Below are 17,458 nucleotides of genomic sequence, written 5' to 3'. Positions count from 1 at the left end.
CATGACATATCTTGAGAACCGTCGCCTGTTGGTTGACCGAACGTAGGTTTTCCGACTTGGTCCTGTCCAAGTTCAGGAGGCAAATGATCGCTCCCTGATCGCTAGAAAGGGCTTGTGAGGGACTGCGTTAACGAGGCGTTAAGCATTTGTTGGTCTTGCTTGCTTGATCTGGCATGCATTTGTGTCTCTCCGTGTTACAATATCAGCACTTCATGTAAGATGTGTATTGGACGAGGACATGCTGCTGCATGCAGCCTTGTTTTCCTGTTGACGTGCCAGTGACTATCTTACGCATGGCTTTCCGCGAGGATTGGTTGTCGAGTGTCCCCTGGCGTGTGCTTGGGCAGCAATGCTGTGGTAGGTACCCTACGTGGAAAGAAACCCTCCGAACGCGGGGCTGCTCAAGAACAATTGGGTGGTCAGCTCCAGCAGACTGGGCAGCGCTGGATGAGACGCATGAATGGCGGCTGCGGATGCGAGCATGTAGACTCTGGTGAGTGCCGGCCCGTAGTTATGGATAAGAGAAGTGTCGTGTTCTCATCATACCTTTATTGGCGGAGTAGTGTGATCTGTTCTCAGGACTCATGTTGGAGACAAGGTCTGAACGCCCCTCACCTCGCGTGGTCTTTGCTCTGACGGGTAACGGTTGCTGTGTTTGCTGAATCCGGCTTGATCACCGGGCAATTGAACGTCGAAGTGTCCCTTGGGTTGAGATTTGGGTCAGGCGTAACAACCAACAGGGAGCGTTATGACGGTGACTGCTCTGGTTGTCTCTGCTCTCTGGGACGTCCAATGGATCCAAGAAGGTACAATACACAGTAGATGGGTTTTCAGGAGAAGAGAGAGGACGAGCAGTGAGTGGGTCGCTACTCGCCCAATTGAGCACATGGCCTCAATGAAAAGGTAAGCCATACTGCTGATGGTAAAGGACGGGAACTGAAGAGGAACTTTTAACCCGAGTTTCATTGATGTAGTTACAGCAAATGTGTATACCGATACCAACTTCGTGCAGCAACCTCCCGTTTTTGAGCTGCGTACAGGGATGGTTGCCGCCGCCTTGGTCAAGGCCGCGCCACGCGGTATGGCGTCTCGAACGACTTGAGAGTCGATTCAAGGATTAGGAATGACTCGACAGCCTTGGCCCGAGCATGTCCGACACAGGGCTGCAAGTCCATGGACATGCATTAATAACGAGCCCGTCTGCCCATCACACTGTTACATGTGTTGCACCCCACCACGGATACGCAGTACTGCCACCGCTGTGCTTCTCAAACTCCTGATCCGACCCACTATTTTTTCGGCTAGCACGTAAGTACCTAATGTCAGGGCAGGCTTAGATGGCTAATAGTAGCTCAGTATAGCTATTAAAGTAATCAAAGCTGTAGATATAGTTCTAAAATATTTATTAAATATTTATTTAATATTTTAGTGTATATTCATTTAACGTTAATATTTTGGAGTATTATTTAAGGTAATAAATTAGCTAAGTTTAGAGATAGTCTTTGCTGGAGAAACGAGCGAGCTGATCCACTTCAACAAAGGCTGAAGGCAATAGCTAAACCTAGTCAACTTGGCCCTTTGGCTTTTTATAGTCCTTAGAAGTAGTCGCGGATTCTGTTGCAGGCCTCCTCGACTAGCAGGCTAGGAGGCTGGTATCTTAGGAGAGGAGGCTTTATTGTAAACCCTATTGCAGGCCAGGTTGTAGGCCTTGTTGTCAGCTGCGAAGGCTGAGGAGTCTGAAGAGTAAGCTTCTAGAGCCTATCTTCGAAGTCAGCTAGCCTCTTATTAAAATAGAGGTCTAGTAGAGGAACCTACATTTTAGCCTCGAAGTGTCAGGTTGGGATAACCATATAGGCCCCGGCTACTATCTGTAGGCTCCTGTTTTGAGCCTTCTAGAGGTCTTTTGCAATGCCTTATAGCTAACTCCTAATAAGACTAGGCCAGTAGAAGCTTGAAGCTCCGTAGGCTAGAGCACTGCGAATGCACTTAGTATAAACCTCTCAGGCCTCGGCTAGGGCTAGGCCCCAGGACTTAGCAGCTATTCTGGATTATAAAGTAAATACCGTCGCTCCCGTCTGGAACGACGGGGTGGTCAAGGACACCGAGGGCTGCCAGTTCCGCTGGCTCAGTAATCTTAAAAGATAAAAAAGAAGCATATATTTAGAAGCTAAATAAATTTATTAATCAAAAAGCTCTTTAATTTTCAACCAATATTTTGAAATATTAGTCACTGCAATCTAATAGCTTTTAGGAGATATCTATAGCATTACTTAGTTCAATAGCTATACTGAGCTATCCTAAGCCATCTAGGCCTATTTCAACCTTTAGATGTATGCCCGGCCAAAAAAAGTGGGTTGACCTGACGTTCGAGAAGCATAGCGTGATGACCCCTTACTCCCTTGTCTCCGCATCGGCCCACATTAAGGTACTTTGGAAGGTGGCGGAAAATGCTCAACTCGTCCGGTCGAGGTCCGTCCCTCCTGCCTCGTGCAGCATGCAGGAGGGTCAGCAAGCAAACAGAAGATGTCGCGGGGAAGCCCGAAGTCCTGTCCCAGATTTCTCTAGGTATTAACGGAAACCGCAGCAAAAATAGAAGAGGGAATTTAACCAGGTAAACCCTGGCGCAGTTCTCAGCCTGACACCCGCCCGAATCTGGAAACCTGTCATCCCGACTCGACTTCACTTCATCCAGTTCTACCACCTTACAACCACACCTACTCCGTACATGCCCTCGCTCTTCGACTCGAGCTCGTCTGCAGGACGATCTTTTTGTCTCTCACCTCAAGGTTACGCCATGATCGTACGCGCCCTTGAATAATCATCGAGGCCCCCACATGCCTCGAGCTGCCAGACGACACATTGCAACTTGCGGTCCCCCATGCTTCACGCCATTACCGGGGCTTTGAGGCTCTAGACACGTATCTGCAAGGCTTAGGAAACCCCTTCTTCCCCTCGACGTCCTCCCATCTTTAACCGGCGTCAACTGCCTCTTGGCCAATTCGGCGCGCGGTCAGCCTGCGGTGCCCCGTGTGAGGAGCTCACTGCACATGGCACACCAAGGCTGAGCGGTGCGGCTTCGATTTTCGGTGTACCCATATATCGCTCATGGTCATTGCAGCCACTGTTAGCATCGTTATCCACGTCTGATGGACGCCTGGCGACTCTCGTGTCTCCTCCCCTTGTGCTACTGTCCCCGCATTCTTTAGTCTCGTTGTCTTCGGTGTTTTGGGTGGACCCGGGTACTGACACTGAGGAAGGGACGGAGGAGGAGAAAAACAAAGCCCTAAGTCTAACGGCACCTCTCAAACCCAGGGCAGCGTCCGTCCCGGCCTCGGCACCGGCATCAGGGGCACCGCTCCCGGCCGAGCCACATGGCTCAAACTTCCACCGACAGCACCCCCAGAGCTTCGGTCCCTTTGACAGACGCCAACGGCCAGATGCAACAAAATCTGTGGCGCAGGTTCTTCGGCTGGGAAAGGGACAATGGCGCTGATGGGTCATCAGAGCCGGCTCACAAAACCGACGGCCTTGAGCAACAGCGTGACACGAACACTGGCATCATCCGACGTGTCTCGCGCAAAGTTATCCCTGGCCTGCCAAGGGCCCAAACATTTAAAAGGCAGCGTTCCGAGGTGCGGAGCAGATTGGAACCTGTCCGGCCTACACCCGCTGAGCGAAGAGCCGTCTCCATGGACAGACGCTTGCAGTCGCCCATCAGCGCCCTCGACCACTGTAATCCTCGAAACAGCGCCCCTGATTTCATGCACCGTTGCCTCAGCGCACCACAGTCTCCGCCATCCTACCCCATGAGTCCACTGGAGGACTTTGACCCTGTTGGGGACCTGAACGGCTTCGATTTGGATAGAGACCTGGTCGATAATCCTTTTCACCACACCGATGCCTTGTCCAGAATTGACGTCCAGTCTATGACCACCTCCCAGTATGATGCTCTGATCGAGAGCGAGTTGGAGCGCAAATGGATTCTCAATCTGTCGATGCACTTCCGGGACAAGTCCAAGCGGGAAAAGTTCTTCATCACCTTCCACCAGCACGAACACAATTGGCGGCGTGTCACCATCTCGCTTGATTACCGCAATGCCCCCGAGAACTCGCTTGAGGCTGACCTGGCCGCCACACAATACCAGAGGGACAAGAGCGCCAAAATCTATGAAGCCATCCGAGAGAGCCTAGGCGACATCCAGTTCTACCACACCGTCACCAATCTCAAGCTGGAGACGAAGGACGGGAGGCTACATGTTCATGTCACTGAGGACGCCAATGTAAGTTGTGCGAACCTCTCTACTACCGTCATCACTGACCCGGACAGGAAATCATCAGCTATCCCCAAATTCGAATGGTGCAGCATCTGAACTGCAGGCGAGTCAAGGAGCGCGAGATACACTTCGACTCGCACATGTCTGGCTTTGTTTACAAGGTGCGAGTCCACGGCAGGCTGCTCATCAAAAAGGAGATCCCTGGCCCGGATACCGTCGACGAGTTTCTCTACGAAATCAACGCTCTCAACCAGCTGTGCCACGCCGAGAACGTAATTCAATTTTACGGTATCGTTGTCGACGACGGGGAAGAACATGTCACCGGTCTCCTCATCAGCTACGCTGCGCGCGGCGCCCTTGTCGATGTCATCTATGACAGCGACCACTCGTTGCCCTGGCCGACTCGCGAGAGGTGGGCCCGCCAAATCATCGGCGGCCTATCTGAGATCCATGAAGCCGGCTTTGTCCAAGGCGATTTTACGCTGTCCAACATTGTCATCGACGAGCACAACGATGCCAAGATCATCGATATCAACCGACGAGGCTGCCCAATCGGCTGGGAGCCGCCGGAAGCAACACCGCTGATCGAGAGCAACCAGCGGATTTCCATGTACATCGGCGTCAAGTCGGATCTGTATCAGTTGGGCATGGTTCTCTGGGCTTTGGCAACCCAGGAAGATGAGCCGGATGCGTACGGTCGCCCCCTAAAAATCGACCCGGAAGTCCAGGTGCCGGCATGGTACAGGCGCGTTGTGGATACATGCTTGAGCGTGAACCCCAGGAACCGAGTGCAAGCGGCTCAGCTGCTCTCCTGGTTCCCGGACGCCGAAGACGAAGCACGCCACGGGCGGCCCAACGGGTCCGCGGTGTCTTTGAATGGCGATAACAAGTCCCGCCACGATTACCTCTCTCCGAGCGGCATTCCGCGGATCAAGACAGTGCACCCGCCTAGCGACTGGGCATATGTTGGCTGGGGGAGTCAGCACCTGGCCGACGAGCCCTTCTATTACCCAAGCAGGGGCCGATCTCCGCCGTCTCCAATGCCGAGCAATCAGGGAGACTACGACCCGATGCGTTACGGACACCGGACGTACACCTGGTCAGACAAAATTTTCCATGCACCGACTGTGTCATCGGTCAACGACGTCCTCACGGGGAAGTCAACAGTCGGGTCCACGGAACCGACAGCAAGCGGTGAGACTCTGGGAACATACGCTGATGGCCCCTACGCGCCGAGGAGAACTGCGACGGACACAATCACAGATGGCGGATTTTTATCAGAACGGGGACAGTTAATATCAGGGAGTCATTATACCTACAACAACAACAACGAGTCGGCGGAGGCAGACCAGCAGGAAATACTAAGTACATGGGGCCCGCACCCCAGACAATGGCGTCTCGGGGAGGAGCGGAACGATCCTGACGGTAACGCTGACAGCGGTGGTCGAGAGCCGGGTAGCTGGGGCAATACAGGGTCCAACTCGCAAGTCGACAGCGGCAAGGACGTTACGAAGCCGGCTAGCACGCCACGAGAGTCTGGTGGTTATCCCGCCACGAGCAGACACTGGTCTGTTCCGCGCGGGAGGGGCGGCAAATCATCTGCCGAGTCTGCATCTCAGCGAAGCGGTCAGCAGATGGTTGCGACCGGGACTGCCACCACTCCTTTGAATGATCATTTTGAAGAGAGAACCCACAAGGACGTACCGTCACAGCAACAACCACAGCATGACCACGAAGAAGCCTATCGTCCAGCAACCCCAGTTCCGGGATATACATATACACGAAGGGCTCCTCCAGACGACGTTCTGAAGGGGGTTGGCTCCGCCTATGGCCCCGCTTTGCGACCCGACGATAGTGACGCACGAGATGAGAAACGACAGCACGACATAATTCTTGACGAGGACCTGTGTTCAGACTTGGATCAGAGCCTGGGAGATGCTCTTGCCGCAGAGGGCAAGGCTCAGACACGAGGTCCCCTCTGATTATGATGAAAGGGGTTTATGATCGGTATCAGCATCAGCATCAGCAGCAGTAATTGCACTGCCAACGACGACAGCATGACGACAGCTTGTATTCTGTTTGACACCTTCTTTCCTCAATCATATCCAAGTTTATCTCACTATGCGCTGATGTTATGGCACTGAGGGAAGGGGCATCAGATAGCGTGGAGTAGGACAACGGTACACTGACGGATCGTGCAAGTGAGGGTGGAAATGGGTGACTGACGAACTGAATGCAGCATGGAAGGGAGTAACACATAGTGGGACAGGGAAGTCCGTCGCGAGGTTCCTTGGGCGGGGCAGGACAGGGTGGCATTCTGGATGATTTATCATGCTTTTCACGTCCCTCTCGATATCTTCGTTATATCTGATCTGGTCTGTCCTTGCAGCTAGTCTTACATTGGAAGAGTTGATTGGCCAGGCGGATCATTTCTTCCCAGAGCTGCCAGCGTGATATCGCTGGTAGCTCTTTTTTAATATACGATGAATTTTGGTTCAGGATTCGTCGTCGCAACGGGGGTGAGGTTCAGGTTTCTGGAAATCTCGCCGGCTGCCACAGATTTTGAGCTCGGCGGAGAACAGCAAGAGTTTTGCAGGCCTGGGTCTCGAGCTATGCTGCGATCGAGACATTCTTAAACTGCTGCTGCATGATACAGCCGAGTCAACCGTGCAAGTACCCCACTCATTACCAAACGACTTGCTGATTGACGGGCAAACCAGTGTTATCGGCACCAAAATCGGCCCGCGCCGCCAAGCAATCGCAAATGCGCCGGTGAGTGGGTCTAATTAGATGGCGCTCCGAGCCCAGAGAGTGGATCCGACGGGGGACCGCCCGGTGCGGAGGTAACAGCTCCCGGGTTCGGGTTCTAGAAACGCCAAGCCGCAGGTTAGGGGAGTTCTCTCGAGACCACAACATGTTACGTTTCAGGTAAGCAGAGATCAAGGCCATCCAGCTCGCTCAAACAATGCATTGCTGAATCATTCTGGTTGCATCGATTGCATGTTCAGTGGGTTCAGCCGGCCACACTGTCGGTGCAATGAGACTCCGAGTCGTTCGTTGTCAGCCTGATAGGGCTGACGCCGTGCCACCTTTCAACGGCAGCACAGCTTGGAGAGTCCCGGTGAGGTTCGGTGACTTTCGGGTCGTCCAAAATACCTACACGCGAGCCGGTCTTCTGGAGGTTTGTAACAGGCACTGTCGAAGTAGCGTCCAAGCTCCATGCCGAGGCCCAGGGCAAAACGCACAGTTCAGGAACCGAAAACATGGGCGTGGGGCCACAAAGATGGGACGAACTCGCGTGGTCACAAGCCGACCTCTTCATTTTGTGGCGACAAAACAAAATGCATGTGATTCTGAGGGGCACATCATACATAGGTTGAAGTTTAATCCGTACAGCAACGAAATTGAGGCGGAGCATGGGAGCTTTGAGTTTTCTGTGTTGGCTTTTTGCAGAAATTGATGACATAGGCACCTTAGGTGGGTCCAAATTGACCAATCAGGCGCATGGCACCTTCCCCAACAACTTCCCAACAATTTGGGAAACAACGACTGGCATCCAAACTGGCTGTTTTGGCAGGAACAACGGCAATTTGGAGGCAATGGTGTTGTTGCACATGTCCGGGCGTTCCTTCGCCTCGGCAAACTGATGCTCAACGGGTGAAGTGGCAAACGAGATCCCATCGGTGTTGGAACGTTGATGACAGGCCTGCATGCTACAGAATCATCAATCAGAGGAGCTTCACATTTCTCTTGCAATCGCCTCCCTAACGTTATCCAATTGTAACTCTGAATTATTGTTGGCCCACCCACAATCAAGCAAGTGACCTGGTGCTCAGGTGCTGTCTTGTTCACTTGGACCGGCTCTCAACGTTCGGCTCTCCGCTTAAACACACCCCCTGGTCTCTTGCAGGCGGTATAAACGTTTCCTGTCCTACCGCCTCCTTCCTCTCTAAACTGCAATCGTCCACTTTTGATTGACTGTTCGCTCTCGTTCCCTTTGGCATCGCCCTTGGGTACCCCCGTCGACTGGCCCTGAGTATCTGAGTCGACGTTGTTGCTCACATCGACTCCGCCTGCTCGACCTCCCGACCTGGTGCTGAGCGGCAACGCCATATTTCATCGCCATGGCGTCTTCTTCGTCTTCCAAGGTGCCCGTGGCCGAGGCCGAGACCTTTCCTGACGGCACCACCGACTACGTTCCTCTGCGCAAGAAGAACTATGACGCCCGCAAACCTCACATCACCGACCAGCCGATAACATGGACCAATTGGTACCAACACGTCAACTGGCTCAACACAACCTTTATCATTTTCATCCCGCTCATCGGCCTTATTTCTGCCTACTGGATCAAGCTGCAGTACAAGACGGCCATCTTTGCCATCGCCTACTACTTCTTCGCCGGTCTCGGCATCAGTAAGTTGACGAGTGCGAGGGCATTATAGAGAGTGACTTGTGCTAACGAGCTTGCCAGCCGCCGGCTACCATCGTTTATGGGCTCACTCGAGCTACAAGGCCACCCTTCCTCTCAAGATTTTTCTCGCCGCCGGTGGCTCTGCCGCCGTTGAGGGCAGCGCTCGTTGGTGGTCCAGTCTTCACCGCTCGCACCACCGCTATACCGATACCGAGAAAGACCCGTATTCGGTTCGCAAGGGCCTGCTCTACAGCCACATTGGCTGGATGGTCATGAAGCAGAACCCCCGCCGCATCGGCCGTACCGATATCACCGACCTGAACGACGATGCCGTTGTTGTTTGGCAACATCGGAATTACCTCATGTCGGTCGTGACCATGGCCCTGATCGTGCCTACCCTTGTCTGCGGTCTTGGCTGGGGCGACTTTTGGGGTGGTTTTGTCTATGGTGGCATCCTGAGGATTTTCTTCATCCAGCAAGCCACCTTCTGCGTCAACAGCTTGGCCCACTGGCTCGGCGACCAGCCCTTCGATGACCGCAACTCGCCGAGAGACCACGTCATCACTGCTCTCGTCACCCTCGGAGAAGGCTACCACAAGTATGCACCCGTCCGATTTTGTTGTGGGTTGAGAATGCGATTAACGGTTCTCTAGCTTCCACCACGAGTTCCCTAGCGATTTCCGCAATGCCATTGAGTGGTGGCAGTACGACCCCACCAAGTGGTTCATCTGGACCATGAAGCAGCTCGGCCTTGCCTACAACCTCAAGACCTTCCCCCAGAACGAGATTGAGAAGGGCCGCGTCCAACAGCTGCAGAAGAAGCTCGACCAGAAGCGCTCCACTCTTGACTGGGGCATCCCCCTCGAGAGCCTCCCCGTCATCGGCTGGGACGACTTTGTCGAGCAATCGAAGAACGGCAAGGCTTGGATCGCCATCGCTGGTGTCATTCACGACGTCGGCAGGTTCATTGCCGACCATCCCGGTGGCAAGGCCCTGATCTCGTCGGCCATCGGCAAGGACGCCACCGCAGTCTTTAATGGTGGCGTCTACAACCACTCCAACGCTGCTCATAACCTCCTGTCGACAATGAGAGTGGGCGTCCTGAGGGGCGGCTGCGAGGTGGAGATTTGGAAGCGCGCCCAATCCGAGAACAAGGACGTTGCCGCCGTGACCGATTCCTCCGGCCAGCGCATCGTCCGTGCGGGCGACCAGGTCACTCGTGTCTCGCGGCCCGTTACTACTGCCGACACAGCATGAATGACGGAAGGAGCAATGCAATGGCCATGACGTCTCCACATGGAGTAGCTGCCAAAGAGCTGGGCGTGGTGTGCCCAGTTACCTCAAAAGTCTAAGACAGAGAGAAAATAGTGGTGGGACGTGTCATGATAGAAGCAAATGGTTCTTCTGTGTTCTTTGTGGGCCGGGCGTTACGAGACAACGGGTTAAGGGGTCTGGAGTAATCTCATTCATGGCGTGGTGTGGACAGTGGCATGGTTTATTTGCATCAATGAAAGTTTGGGATGTCGGAACGAAAATAAGAATCTATCATGAAATCATCTTAACTTGGTCATTGATATCACGGTTTTGACCGCGATACTCGGTGTGCAGCTTTAAGGCTGTAGAGAATAAACAAGTCGGGCTGCACCACCCTCGTCGGTGCCAACCACTTGGTTTGAGATTTGAGGTTTCTTCCCTGGTCCTAGCGCTCGTTTGGGAATACAAAATGTTGACCGGCATGAATTAGATCGGCAATGCCTTGTTACCGCGCTCGGAAAAACGGTTGTTGCGCGCTTACATGCCGAGTCATACATAGCTCATACCTCCGCTGCGTGGTTGATGATCTGTATACACGAACTCGGACCAACTCGGGTGTCTCAGAAGGAAATCAATCCTGCTTCCTCACCTCCCACCCATCCCGTGATGGGTAGTCGACACATTTTTGAGTGGTGAGTTGCCAGTGCTTGGTCAACATAGCCCTGCAATGACATGGACTGGTTAGGAAACCTGGGAAGCGTGTGAGGAATGAGGTTGGGAATGGGACGGTCCGGGGCATGGAGGTAGTAATGGGGAAGGGAAGAATGTTATGCCGAGCATGTTATGTAAGTTCATAGTTGAAGACATTTGGACATGAAGTCCATTAGGTGTGCAAGAGGGCTTTATAGCTGCAGTGGTGTCACAGCCGTTTGAGTTGTCTCGCATCGTTCTGTTTGTTGATGGTTGTCTATGGCTTGTGCACATCTTCCATGTATTTTCGCAAGCGTCTTCAATGATTAGGTCTTCTCTTTCGGATCAAGCCATTCTCGCGTCTCTGTGATACGGACGTTGTTACTGCCGCGCACCCAGAAACCCTTTTCCCCCGCGGAAAGAAAGAGGCGTCACCAGAAACCAAGGCCGTCACACGCACCCCCGCTGGGCAACAAGAACAACGCCAAACGCAGGGCTTCATCAAGCAATGTCTAATTAATGCTATGTGTCTGTAAAACTGGAACGCAGGTGATACCGCCCACCCACCCCAAGTGATGTATGATGATCCGAGAATCCATGGTCAGAAAATGGAAAACTATGTGCCGTAAGAACGAGATTGAGTGGAATCCTTGAGCCCTAAATCTGACCACCCGATGCGCTCACCCACCCAGAGAACGGTAAACCTCCCGCCGCCCGCTTGCGCCGTACCATGCAGTCACTGTCCCAGCCCAATGAACTCCTGAAGCCATACTGAATGAAGTGGGTGTCCTGACTATGTATGTGTGAAATGAAATAGAGAGAACACCTCCCGGTAAATTTTTTCTCTTTAGCCCACCGCCGCGGCGAGTAAGCTATGATGTTTTCATGCTTGATAAGGGAAGACGTCGGTCATTGATCGTATTTTCGTTGCGGCCATGGCCGCCCATGCATTGCTTTTGACCTCGTATGATGCATGTGATTATCATTTCGCTGCTTCTCGGCGTATGATTCGGGAAGTCAAGTCGAGCTGATATGTTGTGAGAGCCGGTGAGAGTGGGGGTTTTCCGAGATCACAGCCGAGAAAGAAGTGGGCTGTTTATTTGAAGAGACTGCGCAGATCCATCAGGCGCTGTCTCGCGGCCTCAGTGCGGTCAAGAATCCTGTCATTGGGATCCCGGTCCATGCTGAGGCTGGCCAGCTTCTTCTTCTTCTCCTGCAGCTGAAGCATCTTCTCCTCAAAGCTGTCTTTCATGATGAAGCGGACCGTGCGGACACAGCGCGTCTGGCCCAGACGGTGCACACGGTCGACGGCTTGTGCCTCAGCAGCCGGGTTGAACTGCGGCTCCATGACGTAGACGCTGTTACCAGCCGTCAAGTTGAGGCCCAGGCCGCCGGCCATGATGCTGACCAAAATGACCTGCACCGAGTCGTCGTCGCGAAACGCATCCATGGCGGCGTTGCGGGCTGTGCGGGACATTTTACCGTCCAGTCTGGTATACGTTATGCCCGCATTATCCAGGGCGATCTGGATAAGGTCGAGGTGCGAAGTCCAACCCGAAAAGACGACGGACTTCAACGGGCGCTCGTTGGGACACATGGCGCTCTTTTCCTTGTTCGCAAGCAATTCTTCAATAAGAGCGCGAGTCTTGGTGTGTGGCCCGTTGTATCGATCGTCGGGAATGATCTTGCCTGTACCTCCCTTGTTCTTGGCCACACGAGATTCGTGCTCCAGGTCGGCGCGCTTGCGTCGCAGTTCGACATAGGAACACTTGTCGAGCCGGGCGCACACACCACAGCCGTCCTGCTCATTCGGCACCAACTTAATGCAGGACGGGCAGTACGTGTGGAAACATCGTGCCATGTAGCCGAGAATGTCGTCCTGGCGATCGGACTCTGGGTCGTCCACCTCGGCCGCCCCCAGCTTGCCGTTGCACCTGGAGCAGTTGTCACTGTTGCCCTCCTGCATCAAATACAGCATCTCGTATGCCTTCTTCTCCTGCAACACAGGCTTCTGGTCTTCGTCGTCGCTGTCGAGGTCGATGGGTGTGTCGGGGGTCATGCCCTGAATGTCAGCGAGATCGTCATCGTTGAGGAGGTCCTTGCCGTGGGCGCAGATCAAGCGGAGTTGCAAAATGGATCGCAGAATGTGTATCATGGTTCTACCACCCACGATACGATCTTGGCCTATGGCTTGACCGGTCAAGGCTCGGACCCGGTCCGAAGCATTCTTTGCGAACCAGTCGTAAACCTGCCGCTCCTCGGGGCTGAACTCGAGCTTGATGACCTCGTCGGTGCGCTCAGGAAGGCGGATCTTGTCCTTGAGCCGTCGCAGAGTAATCGTATCAATGAGAACGCGAAGTTTGGGTACAATTTCTGGGTCCGCCATTTTGAAGGGCTGAATGATGAACTGCAAGAACTTGCTCTTCTCGTCAAAGGGCTTCAGCCGCAAGAACGCAAGAAGGGCGGCGAGATCCTCCAGCTTGTTCTGGACCGGGGTTCCGGTGACGGCCCAGCGGCGGTTCGCCTGCAAGCGGCAAATTGATTTAAATCCCAGGGTATTCTGCTCGCGGATGGTGTGGGCTTCGTCGAGAACGATGCGGAACCAAGCGATCTCCTCGAGTGGAAAGACGCCCCGCTTCCTCTTGATGCGCGCGTTGAGCTCGCTGACAACAGAGCCGTAGGTGGTAATGACCAAGTCGAAGTTGGCCAGTTGCTCGACGTCCTTGTTGCGGTTAGGCCCATGGTAGATGTAGTACGTGAATGAGTCCGGCTTGATGTGTTGCTTGATCTGCTCTTCCCAGTTGGTGACGGTGCTCAACGGGCAGACAAGCAGGGATGCCTTTGCATTCAGTCGCACCGGCGTCAGGTCAAAGGATGCTGGTCTCGGCACATCGAACTGTTGGAAAGGGTGCTGGCTTCGTCGCTCAGGTGCCCTGGGCTGGACAGGTGGAAGCTGTGACCACCGCTCGGCAGCGTCAAGAGTTGTAGTGATAAGCGACAGCACGCTCAACGTTTTGCCCAAACCCATCATATCGGCCAGGATGCCACCCAGCGTCGGCGGGGGCGGCTCTCGCTGGGTTTGATTGGTGACGACGTTGTAATAAACGACGGAGCCGTGTCGGTCTTCCTTGCGCTGCCAAGTGGACGTGATCAGACCGCTGCCGGCATCTGGCAACTGCTCAGACTCCCGGGCAGTCATGAAGAAGAGGGCTTGCCGCTGATGCTTGAGCAAAGGTGTCACGATACGCGGATCAGGGTCCGCCTCGGGTAGCTCCTCGGACTTTGGAAGAGAGTCAAAGACTCCCAAGACTTCGGAGCGGATTTCCTCTACCGTGCGCATGACAGGCGGTGGGCGTGTCTGAGAACTGCTCGCAGGGGTATTGAAGCGAGCGACGACGGGAAGTCTGTTCTCCTTTATGGGGTTGTAAACCTTGACACCGCTCTCCACCCGTGGCGGGCTCACGAGGTGTACTTTCCTCGAGAGCAGGTGGTTGCCGACTTGGTTGGCGTACTTGCGAGGTCCATAAAGCATCAGTTCGAACTTGTAACTCAGCGAAACCGACTGGCCGACTTGCTCCCCGGGCAGTTTCCGTCTCAGGGGGATCCGGCAGTCTGTCCGGATCTGCAGCTTTGAATCCAGGAGAGGAGCTAGGCACTCTGCAGTCTTGGCATCGACCGTCCCAAAGATCTGGCGAGTGTGGTCGTAGACGTAGATTTTGTTCGTCTGGTCGTCCGCCTTTCGCTTCAGCACAACTTTGACCAGCGGCCAATAACCGTCGCCATTAATCGACACCATGCCGGGTTTCGGAGCCGGAACCTTGTGACAGTTAATCGAGGCGCCCTCAACCATTCCGTAACAGACTTCCTCGTCCTTGATGGGATCCTTGGGCGTCTGGGCCGGCGTGACTGGCCCGGAGTCGCCCTCGGTCAAATCAATCATTTCGCGCGGCTGCTGCGATGGTCTGGGTTGGTTGGAGTCTCCGAGCTGCTGCTGCTTGATGTGTTGACTCAGGATGCTGTTGCCTGTGCCGGAGGAGAACGAGTTGTGTGTCGAGGGCGACGGAGACGAGTCATTCTCGTTCATGGTCTTCCTGCGCTTCGGCTGAGGCACATTGACGCGGTCTTGCACATTATACAGACGATCAATGTTCTGGCCAAATCCGTTCTGGAAGATGGGCATGGTCGGCGGATGGTGAAGCGGAATATTCCGGGTGCTGGCGGTGGCAGACGACGCGGCGGGGATGCCGGCGAAGTCGACAGCAAGGGACTCGCCCGGGCTAGCGAATTGGAACGACATCTCTGGCTGCGCCGGCGCAGGAAAGCGAGTAGAGGAGGAGGGAATGGCCCCGGCAGACTGTGGCCTGGCCGGCGGGATAGCCCCGTCCTTACTCGGGTTCAGTAATGCAGCCGGACTCCACATGTTGGCGGACTGCAATGAGACTGTGACCGCTATGGGCAAATGCTGGATCTGCAACCGAGGTTAGTATGAGGCCGATTTTCTGCTGCGTTGTCCCGCGGTAAGGATCGATGTAGATTGATACGGTGAACGATGAAGCAAATGAGGCCGCGGTTCGGGCGGTGAAATGAGCAAGTACTGAGACGGACTAGGAGACTCACCTCGGTGTGGAAGCCGGCGACCAACGCCTTGTCAATGGCGTGGCGCCTTTCCCAAGCCAGGGTCACCAGTAGTGTGGCAGGGAGTTGTCAACGATCATCACAAGCAACGAATGCTTGAAATGTAGAAGGTGACTATTTCAGAAGCGTTTTGGGGTGAGATGATTGCTGGTGTTGGCTCTCCCACAGCCACGACTGGTGGTAATCAAGGCTAGCCAAGATGAGGGTCAGTCAAGGGTCGAAGTCGATTAGATGTCAGTGAGAAGATATCGGTAGGGTTTCAGGCCGGCGCGTTGGGCCAGAAGGTAAGAAAATTTATTTGATCACATCGGTTCTGCCAGCAGCCACATCTGGCAAGAAGGCGTGAAAAGGGCCTTCAAAAGCGAGATGGCACTGGATGGTAGGAAACGAGCATTGATGCTGCCGTCGCCGTTGCCGGCGCGTTTTTGGCCTGCCAGAGGTTTATCGCAATCGCCTGGTTGCGATAGGTCCGCGTGACCCTCGAAAAACTGAACCGCGCAAAAGTGGCACGTGCCGCGCTAGAAACCGCGCCTTGGCAGAAACCTGGAGATTTTCCTCAGCTTTTTCCCCTCCAAATCGTCGCTACAATAGTCTCTCTTGATTACGAAGTTCAACTCTCCACCCATTTTACTGTGGTACTTTTCGGAGCAGGAGTGTATATGGTGTGGCGTTGTTCCGTCAGTTCCCAGATGCATTCAAGACCCTGCGTGTTTCACGCAGATTTGTAGCGGGGAGCTGCAAGGCAGCCAGCGGTGCTCCAAGTGACTTTGCAGGCTAATATATCGCCCAAGACCTAATCTCTCAGATGTTGTCCGTCTGCCAATCTGATGTGCAGTTGGTACGTAAGGCAGATACGTACGCCCATCCATTGCACCAAGGCCGGCAATTCAGCGCCTCAACTCCAAAGAAGCGGCTCGACAATTTTTCGGAAATATGGGACACTGCAGTCAGGTTCCAACTACCTGGAATCAAATCCTCCTCTGCTTCTCCTTTCGCCGCCGAGTCGATTTGAAGCACATCACCTCAAAATTCTCCCTGCCAAAGTACCGCAATCCGTCACTGACTTCACCGCCGCACCCAACTTACCCAAGGGGAAACATGGAAATTCGTACCGCCTCCTCTCAACTGCAACCTCGTGACACTCCATCTGACCTCCATCAACCCACTCTCACATACACTGCACCCAACCCCACACCCTCACTCCCCAGCCGCTCCGTCAACTGCCGACGAAACCGACCCACCCCCACCCTCATTCCCACCGCTACCGCACCCAGCCTGGACATCATCACGAACATCCACACCCACCACCATCCCAGCCCCAAGCCCGACCCCATGCTCCCGACCCCGAGTCCTCGTCCGCTGCCTCCTCCGTCTGCACATTCCCTGTCCGCCCTCGTTCCACTCCAGGCCAGCGAGCAATTTCTCGCCAAGCGCGAACGCAGCAGACCCAACAGGCACAGGCGACCTCGACCGCGAAGGACTCTGACTCCTCCGCCTCCTCTCCCTTCTTTTGATCACCCGCCGCGGCGATACTGCCGCTACCGCTGCCGCTGTTAATACAGGCGATGCTGTGGGACTCCCCCTTCTTCCCCTTTCCCTTGCCCGCCCGCGCTCGATCTGAACAACCCTCAAGAACCGCACCGTCCCCGGCTGCGGCTGCGGCTGCGGCTGCGGCTGGTGCTGGTGCTGCCCGCGTTCGCTGCTTCCGGATTCGGTCGGCGTACCCCGACGGGAGAGGGATAGCGACAGGGCGCGGGAGAGCGGTGTCGAGGCGTTCGTGGAGGGCGTGGCGGGGAAGGAGGTAGAGCGGTAGCGGGGGCGGCCGCGGAAGGTTTCGAGGGAGGAGTCGGTCGACTTTCGGTTACCTACTGTGCGGGGTCTGGTTGCTTTTGAGGGTGATGATGATGGCTTGGTGGTGGTGGCAGCCGTGTGGAGGATGTCTTCTACGCGGAGGCGTTTACGGCCTCGTTGGGGCTCTGAGTCTAGAGAGAAGCAGGGGATTAGGTTGGACGGGTTCGTAGGGGTGGGGATGCGGCTGATGATAAGGGGTGTGGTGGACGGGGTTGTGATGGTGATGTCGTCGCGTTGGACGCCAAGGTATGTTGTCGGGGGCTGGGCTGGCATGGCTCCTGGTTGGTGAGCATTCGGCCACTGATATTGGCTCACTGCCGTCGTGTTTCTGACAAGAGTTATA

The 17,458-nt window shown here is 54.6% G+C and overlaps 4 protein-coding genes across 4 annotated transcripts; 2 read left to right on the top strand and 2 right to left on the bottom strand.

The window, feature by feature from the left end:
* Positions 1 to 2,972: 2,972 nt before the first annotated feature.
* Positions 2,973 to 6,331, top strand: N657DRAFT_301887 (uncharacterized protein). Its single transcript, XM_062786691.1, has 2 exons — positions 2,973 to 4,280; positions 4,328 to 6,331. Exons 1-2 carry the CDS (start codon positions 3,372 to 3,374, stop codon positions 6,254 to 6,256), a joined length of 2,838 nt encoding a protein of 945 aa, XP_062650078.1. The 5' UTR covers positions 2,973 to 3,371; the 3' UTR covers positions 6,257 to 6,331.
* A 630-nt stretch (positions 6,332 to 6,961) lies between these two features.
* On the top strand, positions 6,962 to 10,371 carry N657DRAFT_662572 (uncharacterized protein). The gene is made up of 4 exons (XM_062795148.1): positions 6,962 to 7,085; positions 8,423 to 8,687; positions 8,746 to 9,283; positions 9,339 to 10,371. The coding sequence occupies exons 1-4, from the start codon at positions 7,065 to 7,067 to the stop codon at positions 9,940 to 9,942; spliced, it is 1,428 nt and encodes a 475-aa protein (XP_062650077.1). The 5' UTR covers positions 6,962 to 7,064; the 3' UTR covers positions 9,943 to 10,371.
* A 1,354-nt stretch (positions 10,372 to 11,725) lies between these two features.
* On the bottom strand, positions 11,726 to 15,049 carry N657DRAFT_654711 (uncharacterized protein; the record flags this gene model as incomplete). The annotated part of the gene is made up of 1 exon (XM_062794526.1): positions 11,726 to 15,049. One exon carries the CDS (start codon positions 15,047 to 15,049, stop codon positions 11,726 to 11,728), a length of 3,324 nt encoding a protein of 1,107 aa, XP_062650076.1.
* Positions 15,050 to 16,461: 1,412 nt separating this feature from the next.
* N657DRAFT_679260 (uncharacterized protein) lies at positions 16,462 to 17,388 on the bottom strand (the record flags this gene model as incomplete). Its single annotated transcript, XM_062796168.1, has 1 exon — positions 16,462 to 17,388. One exon carries the CDS (start codon positions 17,386 to 17,388, stop codon positions 16,462 to 16,464), a length of 927 nt encoding a protein of 308 aa, XP_062650075.1.
* Between the last annotated feature and the right edge of the window lie 70 nt (positions 17,389 to 17,458).

Source organism: Parathielavia appendiculata (genome assembly GCF_033297405.1).
Source record: "Parathielavia appendiculata strain CBS 731.68 unplaced genomic scaffold N657scaffold_3, whole genome shotgun sequence".
NCBI lineage: Eukaryota > Fungi > Ascomycota > Sordariomycetes > Sordariales > Chaetomiaceae > Parathielavia > Parathielavia appendiculata.
Note: the sequence above shows the minus strand (reverse complement) of the source record. Positions and strands in the feature narration are given on the sequence as shown.

What these genes read in the sequence shown, in the direction of transcription:
- N657DRAFT_301887 (XM_062786691.1), top strand. Translation starts at nt 3,372, where the DNA reads ATGGCTCAAACTTCCACCGACAGCACCCCCAGAGCTTCGGTCCCTTTG. An exon ending in ATGTCACTGAGGACGCCAAT is followed by an intron (nt 4,281 to 4,327) that starts GTAAGTTGTGCG and finishes TGACCCGGACAG; the next exon opens with GAAATCATCAGCTATCCCCA.
- N657DRAFT_662572 (XM_062795148.1), top strand. Translation starts at nt 7,065, where the DNA reads ATGGCGCTCCGAGCCCAGAGA. An exon ending in TGGCGCTCCGAGCCCAGAGA is followed by an intron (nt 7,086 to 8,422) that starts GTGGATCCGACG and finishes TCGTCTTCCAAG; the next exon opens with GTGCCCGTGGCCGAGGCCGA. An exon ending in CTCGGAGAAGGCTACCACAA is followed by an intron (nt 9,284 to 9,338) that starts GTATGCACCCGT and finishes ACGGTTCTCTAG; the next exon opens with CTTCCACCACGAGTTCCCTA.